Consider the following 19643-nt stretch of genomic DNA (forward strand, 5'->3'; position numbering starts at 1 on the left):
GTTGTTTTGTTCTTCCAATAATTTAAAGTAATTAATAATTTTAAATTATTAATAATTTGAATTTAAATTTTGTATTGTTGTGATATTTCAATGATTGTCCAAAAAACAATGTTTTAATGTTTATAGATTGTTCCGAAAGAGAGAAAGCAATGATTCATTAAAAGAATTCAATTCGTGTGTCAAAGTCTGAGGGTTGTCAGAGAGAAAAGGTTTTTTTGTGTTTTTTGAAAATTTGAAAAAAAAATGACCAAAAAGAAAGGTACTCAGACTGCTGCACCTGCAAAGGCTTCATCAGCCACCACCACATCATCATCCAATGCTCAATCCTCATCATCATCAGCTCCGCCTCAACAACTCTCATCAAAAGCAGAGGCTTTATTCCGTAATATGATTAAATCCTATGAAGAAAAACAATATCAAACAGCGATATCTATTGCCGATAGTATTCTCAGAGACCATCCACAGCACGGAGATACTCTGGCTATGAAGGCTTTATTGACTAGATATATCAAAGAGCAAGAGATTAACAAACAACCTCATTTCAATACAGGTTTTTACTACAATGCTTCATCTAGTAATTCCTCTCAACAACAGGAATTAATGATTATTGACAAGACATACAAGAAGGATTGCTACAATGCTGTAAAGAGGGCTTTGGAGCTGGTAAACAACAAGTCATTTATTTGTTGGCATGTTTATGGACTCATGTGCAAGGACGATTTTAAATATTCTCAAGCCATTACTTGCTTCCAGAACTCGATGAAATTTAATCCTGTCAATGAAGTTCAAGCTTGGCGTGAGTTGAGCAATGTTCAAATTCATGCAAGAGATTACAAGGGAGCTCTTGAAAGTAGGAAAAAGTTGTTAGAGTTGAAACCTGGCATTAGTGCCTTTTGGATTGGTTATGCTTTAGCTCAACATTTACATGGAAATTTAGCAGGAGCTATTCAAACTGTGGACAAATTCTTGTCTGCTGTCTTTGATCAAGCTCATCGAGAGTCAAAGACTTACAAATTTGAAAAATCCGAAATGTTACTCTACTTGGCTCAATTGCATTATGAGAATGGCCAATACAAGGAGTGTGTTGATACTTTGATCAAAAACTCTGCATTTTTAGCTGACCAAATTTCTGTATTGGAAAGATTAGGCGAATGTTATATCAAATTGAATCAATTGGAAAATGCAAAGAAGATTTATTTACAATTGCTAAAGACAAATTCTGATAATTATGCCTATTATGGAAAGTATCAATTGGCATGCGGATTTTCAACAGAGGAAAACAGATTCCTTCTTGATGATCGTCAGAGTGAGCAAACAAGAAAGTCCAACGAAGAAATTGCCGCCAAATTGTACCAATTGTACACGACCGATGAAGCATTGAAAGAATACAGAGAAAAATCACCAGTGATGAAAATGATTATTCTCTTATTGGCACCTCCATATGGCAGTTCTGAAGCATCTTCCTCAGACGCATTCAGAGAACATTTGATTAACTTTGTGGAGCCCTACTTGTTCAAGACTATTCCATCTCTCTTCAAGACATTGAAGATTATCTATCAGAAACAATCTCACAAAGTTTCAATCATTGAAAAAGTGATGATGGAAAGATTACAAAAAGAGCAATCCAACACCTCTTCAAAGGATCCATCTGTGTTGTTGTGGATTTTGGTTTATCTATCACAACATTTTGATGCCATTCAAGATTATCATAAGGCTCTTGATTACATCAATCAAGCCATTGAACATACACCCACTCTTGTTGAGTCATACATGTTGAAAGCTAAATTTTACAAACATTTATTCGACACTGAACAAGCTGCATTGTGTATGGAACAAGCTCGTAAAATGGATCTCTCCGATCGTTATCTCAATACCAAAGCAACCAAGTACTGGATGAGACACAATGAAATTGTTAAAGCAGATGACCTGATCGGTATTTTCGCCAAGCATCCAAAAGATGCAAATGCAAAGAAGGAAGAAAAGTTGAAACAACAAAAACACTTAGAAAAGGGTGAAGATAAAGATGTTAATGAAGTGAAAAAAGAAAGTCATGATGAAACTAAAAAGGAAGAACCCAAGGAAGAGAAAGACTCCAATCTCATTCCCATTGAAGATTCTGCAATTTATCATCGTAACAATGTTCATGACATGCAATGCATGTGGTTTGAAAATGAGTGTGCAGATGCTCACTTTAGAAAAGGAGAACTTGCACTTGCTGCTCGTCAATATTACTATGTGGTTCAACACTTTATGGAAATTTATGAAGATCAATTTGATTTCCATACATACTGTGCAAGAAAGGTTACCATGCGATCCTATATTGAAATGATGAGATATTTTGAAAAGTTATATGCTCAACATTTCTATTTCCATGCCATCTGTGGTTTGTTAAACATTTATTTATTACTTTTGAGAAAGAAGGAGCAAGAACAGAATATTCCATTCGATTCTCCTACCGATTATGGTACTATTAATGCTTCGTATACTTCCAATTTCCAAAATATTGATTTGAGAAAGGATGAAGATTTGAATGGTCTCTACATTACCACCAAATTGAATTTATTTGATGAATGCACTAAATATTTGAAACAATTAGAAGAATATCATCCAAACGAACTTATTACACAAATCTTTGCCATGACCATCTATTTAAAGAGCAGAAAGTACTTGTTGGTTAGCAAAGCTTTGAAGAAGGCACTCGAATTATCTCCACTTGACTATAGAGTACATTTCTTGAAAATGCAATACTTGACGACCATCCATACAATTGTCAAGTCAGATCCAAATTCAACAGATTCACTTTCCAAGTTGTTGCAAATGGATTATCAAAAGATTACTGCTGGAAAGTCTTTGGATGAAATGAATAATGAATATTTGAGAAGAGTGAATTCTGATGAAGAGAAATCATCTCCAGTGCTTGGTGCTCTTGCATACCATGCTGCTCAAAAATTGATGAATTCATCCATCTCTTCTTCATCACAACATTTAATGATGGATAGTGTTGAAAAGAGTTCTCTTCGTGATTGTGTCATTGCATGCGGTATTCTGAGTAAGAAGAAACTCTCCAATAGACCCTATAAGAAGGAGGATTATCTTATCAATCCTCACTTGGAATTTAATATTTTCTCATCCCAAGAGGAACAAGTTGAGTTTAGTACCAAGTTGAAAGATTGTATTGAGAAGCATTTTAATATGAAAATTAATCAGTAGTAAACACACTCATAGGTGTCATTAATGTCTCTCATATATTCGACTGTTCAAGACCTCGTACACGCACGTGAATTCAATACCACCATGATATATTATTCATGATGATGAATCTGAATTGATACATTAAATCTCTTTTATTGGATTTTTACAATCACTTTATTGTGAATGACCTAGTCAACAACAATCGATTTCTGATTCGTTTTCGACATGATTCCATCCATCACAGCCATGAAAGCCACTCCACTCACCACAAGACTTGCTGCAAACAAAGTATCCACAATTTGGGAATTATTTCCCAGTCCTGGATACAACAATCCAACGGTCAATGTACTTTCAATGGTTCACTCAAAGAGATTCGTTTTATTCATCTTAGTTTTCTTATTATTGTGAATCCTCTTGAAACTCCTCCTGGAGAAGATGTCGATAAATGATAAAACACAAGTCTGGCCATAACAGGTTTTCTTTTTTCAAATTCTGCTCACAAAGACATTGCCCAAGCGCTTGTTGGATTATTTAAACTCTGTTTGGGGTTATTGTTGTTGTCATGGTGGTGGAGACTCGCGACTTCCTCTCATTAGAGAATGAACAAGGACCTGTTCTATGAAATTCTACGACGACGACGACTCTTGTTGAAGGCCTGCAACACGCACTGCTTTCAATGCACCCCGTTTTCATGCAAAAAAATGTCCACTTCAACTGCGCTCATTCAAGAACGATTCAGTCACATTAAAAACGTGATACTTGTACTCTCTGGCAAAGGAGGAGTTGGGAAAAGCACAACATCATGCCAATTAGCACTCACACTTGCATCCTTGCATCCCGATCAACACATTGGTATTCTGGATGTTGATATTTGTGGTCCTTCAGTACCTGGTATTTTGGGCTTAACCGGATGTGAAATTGTTCAATCGACATCAAATACCACAAATACCACCACTAATAACAACAACAACATTGGATGGTCACCTGTACAAGTTCCATCAGCTCCTAACGTCAAGTGCATGTCCATTGGATTTTTATTAAAGAATAAAGATGATGCAGTGATTTGGAGAGGACCTAAAAAGAATGCCATGATTAGACAATTTATTGAAGATGTCAATTGGGGAGATTTAGATTATTTGATTATTGATACTCCTCCTGGTACGAGCGATGAACATATTACATTGTGTGAAATTTTGAGAGATTTATCATTTATTATCGCACAAGAACAACAGCAGCATGATCCAATTGTTTCATCTTCCATACCTATTTCGACCAATATTTATGCAATCATTGTCACCACTCCTCAACAAGTGAGTACTGTGGATGTGAGTAGGGAGATTACATTTTGCAGAAAGTTGAACATTCCTATCAAAGGAATTATTGAAAATATGAATGGTTATGTTTGTCCATGCTGTAAAGAAATTACATATATATTTGGTAGTGGAGGTGGAAAGAAATTATGTTCTGAATATAACATTCAATATTTGGGTTCTATACCAATTGAACCAGAATTAGCCAATGCTGAAGATAACGGAATTAATTATATCAAGAACTTTGCCAACTCGGTGACTGCAACCCAATTTGAATCCATTGTTAAGAATTATTTGTAACAAATCTCTGAGAGAGATGTATGAGACTCATTAGAAAGTGACTATGATCATTTAGTCATTGAACAGCCACCACAACTCGCCTCTCAAAAAACTCCTTCAAGAGTTCAAATGTACCCAAAGTAAAGTGGATGTGAGTTCATGTACATACATTTTTCATAAAATGAATATACATATATAGATATTTATTGATTTGCATGAGATACAAAGTTAATGAGTGCAATCACATCATCGGTGTGCACAGGTGATGGTTGCACAAACATATTGTTTGATGGTACTACTTGAAGAGTATTAGCAGAGACATCAATCTTCAAAGGTTTCTTTGGAGAAGATTTCTTTCTTTCTGGTTTGGTTGGTGAAATGGTCTTTTGTGAGGTCGCAGGAGACATTGAGAGGATCGTTGAGGAAAGTGTAATTGCAGGTGCACTGGTTCCAGAGAGTGAAATGTTTGTGGAAGTGTTCAATACAGCTCCACCAACATTGTGTTGTTTCTTCTTCTTGCTTGGAGAAGATGCATTCGAGTTTGATCTCTTTCTCTTATTTGCAGCATCTTGAGGTTCAGAAGAGAGTGATGGTTGTAAGAGTTGACTCAATTCCGAACCATTAGGAGTATTAGCTTCTTCGAGAGAGGCTGAAACAATTTGCAAGAGAGCACTCGATGGTTCCAAGTTGGTGGTTGCTTGCTGCACTGAGGCAGTGTTAACATTCTCTACAGAGGTAGTAGTAGTGGTGGTGGTGGTGGTGGTGGCTGTTGTAGTGGAATTGGCATTCGCTGTACTCGTTGAACTGTTCGACGACGAGTTCGAGGCAATCTTTTTCTTGGTGCAACTACTTGACTTTCTCTTTCGGTTAGAAACGGTTGCATTGGAATCTCCCTTTTGATTCTTCTTGTACAAGTACAAATCATGGAAGTAGTGATAATTACACACCCAATTGAAGCCTCTTTGTACATAATCACTCTTAAAGTCATCTTCACTGCACACTCTCAATGAGAATCTTAATCGATTACTAATGGGATGATCACATCCTTTAAGGCAGCACATGCTTTGAGTGGTTTGAGAAGCATCCAATGTGTCAATATTCTGTGCTGGAGTGTTGTTGTGCATAGTTGTAGTAGTAGTAGTAGTAGATGTAGTAGTAGTAGTAGTAGTCGAACTTGCTGCTGGAGAAGATGCTGATTTCTTTCCTCTCTTGCTTGAAGTTTGCTTCTTCTTCTTCTTCTTCTTTTGTTGTTGCTTTTTAGCCTTAGTAGAACGTGTCGTGGTAGTAGTATACTCTTCATCATCATCGTCCATCATTAATTCCAATTCATCATCATCGTCTGCATCTTCTTCATCAGTCTCATCCATTTGATCCAACACAAAATCAGCATCCTTTTCATCGTGAGAGGATGCATCACGAGCATCATCTTGTTCCTCATCCATGTTGTAACTTTCCTCTGCAGATTCATGAATAGCTCCTTTAGGGGTACTTGGAGAGAGATGAATACTAATGACGGTTGGATTGTTGGGATGAGAAGTTACAGAAGAAGAAGAAGAAGAGGAGTTGTTGGTTGTGGGTGAGGATCTCTTCAGGATCTTTCGAGTGCGCACAGCTTGTTTCGAAGAGGCTTCTTGAGTAGTATTGAGTAAGGTGGTAGTAGTGCCAAGACTAGTTGTTTCATTGAAGCCACCATCATTCATCATGAGATCCATCGATGAGCCTTGCATTAAGAGAACAGTAGTCGTCAACATGGAAGTGTTGGAAGAGGACGGTTGCATGTTTCGACGAGCGGCAATAGGAATTGGCGGCATGTCCGTTGTGGTGAGAGAAGAATTGTTGGCGGGTTCTGCGGAGAATGAAAGGCTTGTCAGCATGCTGAGTGGTGTTGGTGGTGAATTAAGGCTTGACCTTGTTGTGGTCGCTTCGGTTGGAGAGGATGATGATGAACATGCCAAAGGTGATGAAGAGGAGGTTGAAATGACAGTTGTGGAGGAGGAGGAGGATGGGAAAGGCAAAATTTCACCAGAGGTATGCAAGAGAGTGGTGGTACAATGAGTGGTTGGTGATGGACATCGAACCTTGTCGAGAATTACCTTCTTCATTTTAAAAGATTGAATGCGGTTGAGAAATGGTGGTGATGTGAATAGTCTCTTGTTGTTGATTGGTGTTGTTGGTTCACGTTGAGCTTGGTAATGATTCACTTCTTGTGTAAGTGGTGGGAATGCTGCTCTTTGTATTCCGAAAGAGAGAGTTTGAATAGGAAACAATGTTCGTGTAGAGTTGTTTTTTTGTGTTGTGAAAATTGTAAAAATAACTGCCGCTCATAAGGCTCGTAAACAGGGCGCGAATGTGAAAACACAAACGACATCACAACGTATCATCACAACCTCTCTCTGATGAGATTCTCTTCACAGATGTGTACGTGTGTGTGTGTGATCAAAGTTGTATGAAGGTTGTCTGTCAGTTTGCACACAAATTACCGCCTGAGTAACTTGAATGATCATGAACCATCATGAACCATTAACCTGTTGTACAATCAAAAGCGGGTGTATCTAACAATTATTATTATTGGATGATGATGGCCAATGATATACGATGCTCGATCTGACCTACTCTTCTTTTCGAGGAAATTGCTCTCCTCAGTTGTGCGTCAATAATTCGAATTGGATGATGATAGGCGCCAAACCAGACTTGTGGCCACATCTCGAGTGTGCACACATGTGCGCGCGTGTGTGTGTGTGTGAACATTAACATGTTTGTCAACAACATACAACGTAACAACACATCTGTATGATCGAAATGTCATAGAAATGTCCAATATCATTGGATGGTGGTATTGACCATATACAAGAGATACCTTGATGCATGTCATCAATATGATCATGTTTGGATTGTCCCATGATGAAAAAGACCCCCTATTCATTCCAATCAGTGTCTTTGTCAATTCATTCATTGATTCATTCATTGATTCATTCATTGATTCATACTTCTATTTTGTTCCAAGATTGATCAATCAGTTCTCAATATTTTGATGTTACAATGATATCAATATCACTTAATTTGTAATTGGAATAGTAAGCATCACGATCAATCACTTGATTCTTTAAATGATCTTTCATTAACTATGATCATATGCAAAGAGCAAGGAATGCAAATTCATGAATTTCATCATGATATGAATACAACATCATCAACAACATACATTAATATTTCCCATAAATTTATCAATCAATGAAAGCACACAATCATGTCCTGCTATTTGTGCCTTTCTTCTTGGCGTTTGACAATTCTTATTTTTCAAATAGAGGGATGTGAGATTAATAATTTTACAATTTCTAAATATCCTTCTTCACAAGATAAATGAAGAGGAGTATTTCCATTGGAATCTTTTGCATTGATCGATATTCCTTTGGATATCAAGTATTTCACAATGTGAACATTACCCCATTTACAAGCATGATGAAGAGCATTCTTTTTGAATGTTATTTGAATGGTATTTGAATGGTATGTGTTTGAATGGTATTTGAATGGTATGTGTTTGAAATTGAATAGTAGTTGGAATAATGGTATTTGAATGTTATTTAAATGTTATTTTAAAATGAATAATAGTTGATCGATGGGAAATTATTTGAATTCAATGAATCAATTCGTATTCAATTAGTGTTATTGAAGTATTATATTATTCGTATTCAATTAGTGTTTATAATTGAAGTATTATATTATTAAAATAAATAATTATTTGAATGTAGTTGGAATGTTATTTAAATGTTATTTTAAAATGAATAATAGTTGATCGATGGGAAATAAATAATTGTAGTATTATTATTAGGAATGATCATTATGCGACATTCAAGTGTGTCACATTCACCAAATAAAAACAACACATACAGCATCTTCCATATGAATTGGATATAAATCTTGTTTGTGATCAAAACATTTCTGAACAAAGGATAAATTCGAGAGAAGTCCTGCATTTAAAAACAATTCTTCTCGATTTAATTCCAAATCTACTTCGGAACCAATCAATAAAGGATCATTGAGATATAATGCAGAGTTTTGTTGTTGAGAAAGAACATTCATGATTGATGAATTGGAATTTGACAAGAGGGAGGTTGTGGTGAGTGATCGCAATGGTGTTGATTGTAATGATGATGAAGAGGAGGAAGAGGAGGACGAAGTAGTAGTTACGGTGGACGATGAAGACGGTTGTGGCATCTGAAATATGAGAGCGATAAGATATAAAGGTGGTTGCAAGAATTCGATAGTACTTGCAATTTTTATTCAGTGATTGTTTGTGACAAATTCTAACTTTTAAATAATAATGGACATTTAAAAATGCAATGAGCAACCTCTATCACGACTCTATGAGAAAGGTATCACAAATGAATCATCTAATAGGACCACCCATCACCTTGACCACTCCACAGTATCATCATCTATCGATTGGAGATTTGATGAATTTTGCAAACTTGACAACTTTTTTTCCAATTCCAATAATTGACGTTCAAATCCTTCATTCGGCTGAACAATAGATCTCTTTTGTTGAACAAATTTCAAAGTCTCTCGATAGGTCCATCCATTCTTTCTCATCAAATAAGCAATGAGAATGGATGCACTTCGTGATCTTCCTTTCATGCAATGCACAAGTACATTATTTCCATTTTGAATCGCCTGATCAATGTATTCAAAGGATTCTTGAAATATTTCATGTCCAATCGATTCATCACTTTGATCGTATAAATGTAAATTTAAATAATTGAATCCTTCTTCGGGATAGAATGGTTTCAATGATTTGACACATGTTACAATGTGAGAGATGGAATTCTTGTTGAGATGTGGCACATTCATTGCATCCGAAATATCACCCAGCCACAAGTTGGGTGTAATTTGAGTGGCTCCAAATTCAGAAGCATAGGGCAAGTAGTATCGAATGTGTTGATTGGCTTTATAATAATAGGAGAGAGCTTTTCGGAGTGCGAAGCTGTAGAGAGTGGGTGTGGTGGTGGTGGTGGTCGAGTCGAGGATAGTGGTAGAATTGTTGTTGTTGTTGTTGTTATTGCTATAGGGTTGTTGTTGGAATGCGGAAGTAGAAGTGGTGGTAGTTGATGACATGATGTTGCGAAGAATGGTGATGATGGTTCGAGAGTTTCTTTTTAAAAAATATTCTGTTGTGTTCTGGTCGGATTGACACGAGGCGAGTTTCGATTTAAAGGTATCTTCGCCCATCATCATCGACCAAGGTTCACCAACTGCTGACAGCAGTGCAATGTTCCTCCTACACCAAGATCACAGCACCTCTTTTGGGTCAAGTTCGATTTCAAATCCAAGCTGAAAGCGCGGTTGGTCCACAATTAAGGCTCTTCCTTTATCTTCTTAAAAAATGTTTTATAACCACCAGAACCACCACCAGAACCACCACCACACCCACAATCGCAGCCTTTCTTCTCCACTCCGCCAACCTCCCACCACTCCAACCATTCATGCGCACAATAATTGTGAGCCTCAAGAGTACCGTTCCAACACCAACACCAACAACTTACTCAATCTTAGTATCAGCTCGCTTACATCCAATTCAGAGTCTGGAGATGATGAATACATGATGAATCATCATGATTTGACGAGTTCTGGTAGTCGTAATGGTGGTGGTAACTCCTCATCACCCCTCCTCCAAGGTACCCATTCACTTCAAACTTATCCCCATTCTACACCTCATGAAGACCAACGCACACTTGAGAATGGCATTTCATTTCATGAGGGAGAACAATGTATGACTAATTTTAATGCAAAATACATCTCACCTGGAAGTGATGATGATCCATCCAATTTAACGAGCAGTAGCAGCAACAATAGAGATTGTGTCGATTATTTCAGGTGCAAACGATTGAAATTGAAGCAGGTATCAGCCAATATCAAGTTTAAGGAAATATTTGAAATGGTGAAACAAATACCACCTCCCATGACTCTTACTTTGAGTTGTAAGTTGTATTTCTTATCAAGAAATGCCATCTTCAACATTATTGCACATCCCACTGACCATTATTGAAACAAATGTTCATTCAATGGTTCTGATCATTCTTGTTCTGACCATTCAATTAATTGTTTTGATCATTCAATGGTTCTGATCATTCAATAGTAACTCCAAAGGATATTTATCAATACATTCCTGATCCACCAAGATTCAAAACAGAACCTCAATCAGGTCTTCATCCCAAACATGTTGATGTGAACAAGTACAATCAAATTCGAATGAATGATGAAAAAACAAGATTCAAATTATTTGTTCCTTCGAAATACATGCCACATTTACCACCATTAAAACGATTTGATCAATTCTTACCAACAGAAACTTTGAATAGACCTGAAGATTTATATAGTGCTGCACCATTGAATATTCAAAAGATTGTATTGGAGAATATAAGAGTGAAAACAGAGAAATTTCATCAAAGAGTAAGTGTGTTGATAGGAACATGATGATAATCTTAACCTCTCTTTGGATTCTACAAAATCTTTTAAATTTGAACTCTGAAAAATCTCTCTTCTTTTATAATTCATCTCTTATTTCAGATTTCCTCCTTTCAATATTGCTGTGTTCTGGTTATGAGAAATATGTATCTCGATTCTCTTGTGGGTATCAAATTACCTCTTCTCAGAGTATTGGATGTACGATTCAATCTCATTGCATCATGTGAACAAATGACACCCATGTTGAAAGAATCACCATTTCTTGAACATTTAGTGGTGATGGACAATCCATTAGAAAAGATTCCAAGTTATAGACAAATTCTCATTGGAAATTGTCCAAGGATTATTTCATTCAATGGACAAACTGTTTTATTTGGAGAAAAGGAACTTTGTAATGATTTGTATGGAAGTGCAACAAGTAAGAGCACATTTTCATTTCTAAGATGGGATGAAAGAATGAACAACTTGTGTGAATCCTTACAATTAGAATCATGGCAACCTGAGAGTATTACAGTATTGTCTCTATCCAATGCTAAACTTTCAGAAATACATGTTGGAAGTATGATTAATTTATGTAAATTAGATGTATCAAATAATCAATTGAAAACAATTGTTGGTTGTGGATTAGAGAGATTGGACAAGTTGAAAGAGTTCAATGTAAATTTCAATCACCTCTCCAATGAATTGGAATTGAATGTATTGACCTATATTCCATCGTTGAGATATTTATGGATTTGTGAAAATCCATTTCAAAAGTCTACCACCACTCCTTCAAATCAATCCTCTGATGAAAACTCGTCTGAAGATTCGGATCGAATTTGGTACTATGTGGTTTATCTCACGATTAATTTAAAAGGAGATAATCGAACTGTTGGGTTATTAGAATTAGATGATACCATCATTACCATAGATCATCGATTGAAGGCCATCAAGATGTATTCTCCATCCGTTACAGATGATGATTTGAGAAGATTGAGATGGAATTATAATCTCATTAATCATTATGGACATCATCAATTGAGAAAATTATGTAATGGTCAATTCATGTCCATTGTAACCAAACTTGTGTTATCAGATTGTCATTTAACATTTGCAGATTTGAATTATTTTGTATCTCTTGAATATGTCGATTTACATGGAAATAATTTATTGAAAATTGTTGGATTAGAGAAATTGAAGAATTTAAGATTTATTGATGTTTCAGGAAATCCAAAACTAAATAGAGATGAAATCACTCCTGCACTTGGAAAGTTATCCTCTCTCATTCATGTTTCATTGGCAACCGATTTGACTCAAGTTGTACAATTTCATGCCTATGGAGTGAGTAGTAATCGAGAAGGTCAATGTTTGAATCAATCCTTAAATAGTTCTTCTCTGAGTCTGATTGGTGATTCTCAGCATCAACGCTCCAACAGCAATGTCAGTAATGAATTGATTCATTCCTCATCTCCTCACAAGATGGAATCTTCACCAGTAGCCTCTTCTGCTCTCAATTCATCATCCTTAATTTTGAATCCTCACTATTACAATTCTAGCACTGAATTTGTGAGAAGATTTTCCATTCTAAAAATACTTTTAGATAAGAATGACAAATTACTTGTATTAGATAATATTAGAATTGATGTTGTAGAGAGATCTCGAGTGATTAAGGAATTACGTGATTTATCTGAAATTGAAGAACTCAAATATAGATATCATTTGAGTATCATTTTACAAGTGGTGACCAATCCATTCACTGATAAGGTGAAACTATCTTATAGAGATATTGTTCCTGGTAAATTATATGATCCTCAAAGAATTACAAAATTATATTTACGAGATTGTGGATTGAAAGATGTTGGAACTGATTTATCTCCATTCATTAATTTGACTCTATTAGATTTATCTCATAATATGATTAATAATATATTAGATATTGGATTACAAAAATGTTGTGCAATGAAATATTTAGATTTAGGATATAATAATATTTCTAACAAGCTCGTAGATATTGTGAATCTCATTAATAGAATGACTGATTTGGAAATGATCTCTATTCATGGAAATCTAGAAATTGAAAAGCACAAGAATTACAAACTAAAGATTTTGAAAGAGTTGAATTTAACAGATTTTGATGGTAAGTGTTGAGTATGAAAGTTTTCATCTTCTTGTCATTCCTCCAAGTCAATCCCAAATTGGTCATCTTTAACACTAAAATTACAAGTCAAGAACGACAAATGATTTGGGAAGAAAAAGCATCACGTTCCTCATCACCAATGGACATGTCTATGGAAGCAAGATTACAACGAATGATTGATGAAAAAGGATACAATAAGAAAGATCCACTCTCAATCACTGAAATTAATTTGAATGAATCTGGTATTAATGTGTTGGGAGATTTTCTCTCCAAAGTACCTCGTGTTGAAAAGTTATTACTGCGTGGAAATCAATTCTGTGAAAGATTATCTAAATCATGTGGTGGAATTTTATCATTGAGATATTTGAGAGTACTTGATGTGAGAAATAACAAATTAACAGATTTGGAGGATTTAATTTTCATTGTGAATCAAAATATATATTTGGAATGTTTAGGTGTTTATTCTCCACCTGATGAGAATGATGATGCAAATTATCCAAAAATGTCAGAACAACAAGTCAGACAAGCCATCATCTCTCGAACACCTCGATTGGCAAATATTTACTGCCCATTTTGGGAAATTGATGAAAAAGAAATTACTATTGATGAAATCATGAACTATTGGCCACTCCCAGAGACAGACAAAAATGTTGTTGTTCCTACTCAACAACATTCGAACAAGAAACTCTTTAGATTTCAACATTGTCTATTTCGAAAATATATTCAAGCCATTCAAGAATTTGATCTATCTCGAATCAACATTCAATCTCATACAATTGTTTCATTAGATTTATCGAATTCCAAATTAGAACATGTAGATTTTACTGACTTTGTGAATTTAAAGAAACTATCACTACGTAATAATCTCATTAATGATCATGCATTCAATAGTAGTGGTCTCTATCACACTCCTATTGAACAATTAGATCTTCAACATAATTGTATTGAACATTTAGAAACAATCTCTAAATTTATTGATGAAAAGATGAATACTCTCAATCAACTCTATTTAATTTATAATCCATGTCTCAAAAAGAAAGATGGTCCTCTCATCACTCAAATCATGTCACCAGCTCAATTGAATGTTTCATTGAATGATATGGAACAAGTTCTATTAGTGAATCCATCCATTGTCGAATGTTCTAATGAATACATCTCATCAAGAAGAAGATTAATTTCATTATTGAAATCATCTAGAAATCCAAAATGGTCATTTGTATTGGATGGACTGTATGTGAGTGTGAGTGAGAGATGTGAATCCATTTCCAAACAAGTCACTAGACATGAATTAGAAACCATTCGATTAGAGTTAATTCTCAATGAATCTAAATATATACATGCCAATACCACAACAAGTATTACTTTAAATTTCAAAGGATTGATTTTATTGAACTTTGAAATCTTGACGAAATTTCAAAACTTGATTCATTTGGATTTGAGAGGAAATTCTATTAAACAATTGGATCGAAGACTATTCAAAAGTTTAAGAAAATTACACTATTTGGATTTGAGAGATAATGATCTATCCACAAGTGAACAAGAAGGTGTTTTGAATGTCATTGGAGAGTGTCATTCTCTCAGAGTATTATATTTACAACGATGTGGTAGAAACATGTTTTTGGATCCCTTCGAGTATCATGTTCGAGTATTTTCAACACTTCGATTATTGGTGAGTGTGGATGATGTCATGAATCCATTTCCTCTCTCAAAATCTCAATTATTAGCCATTCAATATTTGGAGAATCAATATCAACTCTCACCCAATGCATTGGCAGATGTGGTGATTGAGATGCCCATTGAAAATCACTCACAGTTTTGGACCATCTTGTTGGCATTGAGTTGTCTTGTGACCTTGTATGATTCCAAGAATAAGACAATCGATTCGACGAATACAATGAATAACAACAACAACAACAACAACAACACCACCACGACATCAGGTATTACACAGGTCCTGCTACCTGGTACGACGACCACCTCTGGTACGACTACTACTACTACTACTACTACTGGTGGTGGTGGCGGTAGTGGTAGTGCAATGACGAGTATTTCACCACAACAAGTCAAGATGAACAATCCTGTCCTTACTAGTGCCAACACCACCATTCTTCCTCGTATCAACAACACTACGAGTATCAGTGGTAGTAGTAGTAATAGTAGTAATAGCAGTACCACCACCTCGATTCGACCACCACCACTACGACCACCTCAGCAACAACAATTACCACACAATCACACACCAGATTCCAATCTTCATGAACCCTCTCCTCATTTATCACCACAAATTCCCAATACTCATTCCAATGCTCTTGCTAATACTTCACAATTTGATTTAATTGGTCCAAAATCTATTCATTTCTCTTCCATTCACATTCCAATACAAGATTATAGATTTCTATTATTGAGTCATGTGAGAACATTGGAACAAGTGGATGGATGTCAAGTGCATTCCAATGAAAAGATTCATGTCAGTGTTGAGATTTCAAAATTGAGAGATTTAATTGATCAAAAATATTCATCTTTGGATACTTCACTCTCAATGATTAGACCTGTATTAACCTATTCAACAGTTAAGAAGAGTATTCTTGCACAGATCAAGAAAGAAGCAACAACCATGTATCATGTCTCTCAAACTCGTACAACAGCACTCCATGAAGACGATCGTCTTGTAAAGGGTCACTCGACAATCAATGGTGTTGGTGGTAGTGTTGGTGGTGTTCATTTCTCATCGTCTCAATCAACTGTTGTTGTTTCAGATCCGTTACATTCTCATGCTGATCCATTAGCACGACCACCTTCTGTTCGAATTGATGTTCCCCAAAGTATTGATGCTCCACCAACCCTCATGACTTGTAATCTCCAAAAAGCAACCACTCTTCTCACCACTGATAAGAGATCTCATCTCTTTTTAAATGATCCTTATGATCCTCTTGTTCCATTTAAATTTATTCAAGATAATTTTGATAACATTTCTATTATTCAATACTATAGACAATTATTGAATATTAGAAATCAAATGGGTGATTTATTTGAAGGATTTTTAAATAGAATTGAAATGATAATATTTTCATTACAATTATTTGCAATATGTTTCTCATTTACAATACCATGGCCACAATATTTTACAATGGTTGCCAAATGGTTGGTTTTGAGTGTTGGAAGTATAGATTTGTTATGGAATACTTTTCATGTGAATAATTATTATTTTAAATATTCTATGGAAATGCTGTTGCCATTACTATTTTTAGTAATATTTTTATGGAATCCATCTTTTGATCGATTGAAGGTATTATTTGTAAAGAAATTGGGATGGACTTTGTTGTCAAGTATTTTGATCATGATGACTCTTGTGATTATTGGAACATTTCTATCATTGGCAGTATTTCCGTTATCCTATAATAAGTAAGTTTCAAATTAAGAATGATTTTATTTCAAACATTTTGAAAACATGATTAGCATTCTACAAGGTAAAGCACCCACCCCAATCGATGTATGGATTGTATTGGGTGTTACTCTCTTTATTGTGATCATGTTATTCTTGTTCTTCATGATCTATATGATATTATTTAGATGGAACTATCAAAATTATTCATTCTTTTATTCATATTTACTTAAATCTAGACAACGTGTACTCTTTTTACTCTTTTTATTCTTTTATTTTATTGCATTGAGAGATATTTTTGCTTCATTTGAATGTCAACAAGATGTCATTTCAATTGCAAATATGAAGTATAAGAGTACATGGATTGATTATTATGAACAATATAATCGTCATCAATGGTCCACCAATGGTACAACAACATCATTGATCCATCCTAATAATAATGGTCATCATGATCTCCCCATTAATACCATACTCAATACTTTCACCACCTTCTCAAGTCATAGATTGACTACTTTAAGTAATTTATCTACTTCTTCTTTCAATAACAACACACTTCGAATCTATCCAGATGAAACATGTCCACTCTCATTCTATAATCCACTTTTATATCCCATCATGTATTGGGCATCATTGGGTTTTGGTATTTTGTATTGTCTATTGATTCCACTCTTATTCACAATTTTAATTCATAGAAATTCAAAGAAAATTATTCATTCTCTCAAACAAGACGAATGGTTGTTGCATTTAAAAAAGATTCAATATTTCAGTAAGAAAGAAGAATCAAGTGTTGTACCACCACCACCATCGAGCAATGATCATCCAACAACAAGTCCTTCAATTCCATCATCTGAAGAGGATCCAAAGAGAATGGTAAATCATTCAACTACTACTATTCCTCCCAATACTACCAATCCCCCTCCTCCTCCTCCTAATAATAATAATATCACTACTACAACCACCATTCAAGACTCCATTTCAAAAGAAGAACGTAAACTCTTATTGAAATCCATTCACAAAGATGAACGTTTACTAGACAGAAAATATGTGAAAATGGTGAGACAAGAAGGTACATTGGGAGTGAGTGTATGGTTTGAATTTTTTAAATGTAAGAATTTTCAACCACATGGTGGTCCAAAAAGAATCCTTCCATTCCATAGACAAGAATCAAATAAGAGTGACAATCATGCTGATCGACGTTGTGTCATCATTCCATTGCATTTCCTATGGAGATTCATCTCTCATGTCATGTCTTCGATTCAACATGTATTTCGATATCAACATGTCATTTACATGTTTGAGAGAATTGTATTGTGTGTCATTTGTTCATTCCTCAATACTCATACTCTCATTCAAGCACCAATTGCAAGTGGATTATTATTCTTAATGGGATTGTATTGTTTGGTAATGAGACCCTATGCGGAATGGAGTGATTCCTTGTCAAGTAGTTTGATTCATTTTCTTTTAACATTTAATTTATTATTTGGTTATTACTTGTTGAGAATGAATGATCTGAGTAGTGTGTATGGAAATTCTTGGATACTCTCTGAACAAACTCAAAGTATTGTCTTGTATGTGGTGAATGGAGTGGGTTTATGCAGTGTATGTGTTCTTGTATTCATGACTCCACTCTTGAGAAAGTATATTTGGAAGAGAAGGAATTTGAATCATGGAACTAGTAGTAGTATTAATTCATTGAATTCATCTTCTCATCACTTGTCTCGACAAATTTCACAACATGGACGTCGATTAACCACCACAGGTCTTCAACCATCAACACTTTCAAACACCAATGAAAAGAGACTGTCCAAGAGATTAAAGGCAACATTTGCAGCACCTAATCAACAAGATGCTGAAATGAAAGATTACGCTTATGAGAATAGTTATTTTGACATGCTGCAGGATGAGAAGAGTTTTGAAACAAATTTCAACTACTCAGGAAAAGATGAAGAAATTATTGAAATTGAATTGCAATCTCCAAGATCAAATGTGTTGCAATCTCCAAGAGTAGTGAGAGATTCCAATGTTTAATAAAGGTCTTGTACAAACAATTTTCTCAGCTCGCACTTCAAGGCACTTGAAATGGTTTTGCCAAGTTCAAACTCAATTATCTCCACAATAGGACAGAAGAATTCGATTATCCATTCCATTTCAACCAATGTCTCTTCCAAACAAGAGTCATGAAGTGGCGGTGGAAGCTTTTTGCTATTGATGGACAGAGAGGTCTATGCTTTGGGAAAGGGTAAGATTTTCTTCTCGGAATAGGCGATCACACCTTCTCACCTCTTCGCTTAGTTTGTGATGAAGTCATTCGATGTCAAGGTTGTCGTTAGCATGAACTAGAAGGATGTTGATGTAACATTTTTTGTTATTGCTAAGGTTAGAGAAGAAACAAGCTGTTCATTTGGTATAAGAACAGTTTGCCTCATAAGGAAAATACTGTAACAGTTTTGTAACACCATTCCCATGTGAAAATTTGAAAAGATCCAAGCAAAGAAAAGAAGTGTTTCCAACATTGATTTTTAACACAATATATTGTATTTATTGATTAAATGATAAATTGTTCTATAACCAAATAAAAATGTCAAATTATATAATGCTACTTTAGAAAAGAAAGAGATTATTGAAAATGATTATTTTTAAAATATGAATATTTCTTAATAATAAATATTGAATTGTCATAAAAAGGGTTTACTAGCATTGACGTCGTTTATATATTCCAATTAATAATGGTTATTAATACTTCCTCTATGTTCGCTGAGTAATATTTATAAGTGAATAATAAATATATTTATCCATGTGTTTATCATGTGTAAATTGATTTTGAATAGAATCTAACCTCCTATGTATCGTGATAATTAAAATTATTTAATGAATATGCATATCGAATCAGTTATAGTAA

At 34.9% G+C, this 19643-nt stretch overlaps 6 protein-coding genes across 6 annotated transcripts; 3 read left to right on the forward strand and 3 right to left on the reverse strand.

Annotated features, from left to right (window-relative positions):
• Positions 1–243: 243 nt before the first annotated feature.
• On the forward strand, positions 244–3210 carry FDP41_004489 (uncharacterized protein; the record flags this gene model as incomplete). Its single annotated transcript, XM_044707908.1, has 1 exon — positions 244–3210. One exon carries the CDS (start codon positions 244–246, stop codon positions 3208–3210), a length of 2967 nt encoding a protein of 988 aa, XP_044561303.1.
• A 683-nt stretch (positions 3211–3893) lies between these two features.
• On the forward strand, positions 3894–4802 carry FDP41_004490 (uncharacterized protein; the record flags this gene model as incomplete). Its single annotated transcript, XM_044707910.1, has 1 exon — positions 3894–4802. The coding sequence occupies one exon, from the start codon at positions 3894–3896 to the stop codon at positions 4800–4802; it is 909 nt and encodes a 302-aa protein (XP_044561304.1).
• Positions 4803–4984: 182 nt separating this feature from the next.
• FDP41_004491 (uncharacterized protein) lies at positions 4985–6883 on the reverse strand (the record flags this gene model as incomplete). The annotated part of the gene is made up of 1 exon (XM_044707911.1): positions 4985–6883. The coding sequence occupies one exon, from the start codon at positions 6881–6883 to the stop codon at positions 4985–4987; it is 1899 nt and encodes a 632-aa protein (XP_044561305.1).
• Positions 6884–8078: 1195 nt separating this feature from the next.
• Positions 8079–8996, reverse strand: FDP41_004492 (uncharacterized protein; the record flags this gene model as incomplete). Its single annotated transcript, XM_044707912.1, has 2 exons — positions 8079–8252; positions 8670–8996. The coding sequence occupies 2 exons, from the start codon at positions 8994–8996 to the stop codon at positions 8079–8081; spliced, it is 501 nt and encodes a 166-aa protein (XP_044561306.1).
• A 192-nt stretch (positions 8997–9188) lies between these two features.
• FDP41_004493 (uncharacterized protein) lies at positions 9189–9893 on the reverse strand (the record flags this gene model as incomplete). The annotated part of the gene is made up of 1 exon (XM_044707913.1): positions 9189–9893. The coding sequence occupies one exon, from the start codon at positions 9891–9893 to the stop codon at positions 9189–9191; it is 705 nt and encodes a 234-aa protein (XP_044561307.1).
• Positions 9894–10161: 268 nt separating this feature from the next.
• Positions 10162–18772, forward strand: FDP41_004494 (uncharacterized protein; the record flags this gene model as incomplete). The annotated part of the gene is made up of 5 exons (XM_044707914.1): positions 10162–10756; positions 10915–11228; positions 11346–13359; positions 13407–16761; positions 16816–18772. The coding sequence occupies 5 exons, from the start codon at positions 10162–10164 to the stop codon at positions 18770–18772; spliced, it is 8235 nt and encodes a 2744-aa protein (XP_044561308.1).
• Between the last annotated feature and the right edge of the window lie 871 nt (positions 18773–19643).

Source organism: Naegleria fowleri, assembly GCF_008403515.1.
Source record: "Naegleria fowleri strain ATCC 30894 chromosome Unknown tig37, whole genome shotgun sequence".
NCBI classification, from domain to species: Eukaryota; Heterolobosea; class Eutetramitea; order Acrasida; family Naegleriidae; genus Naegleria; species Naegleria fowleri.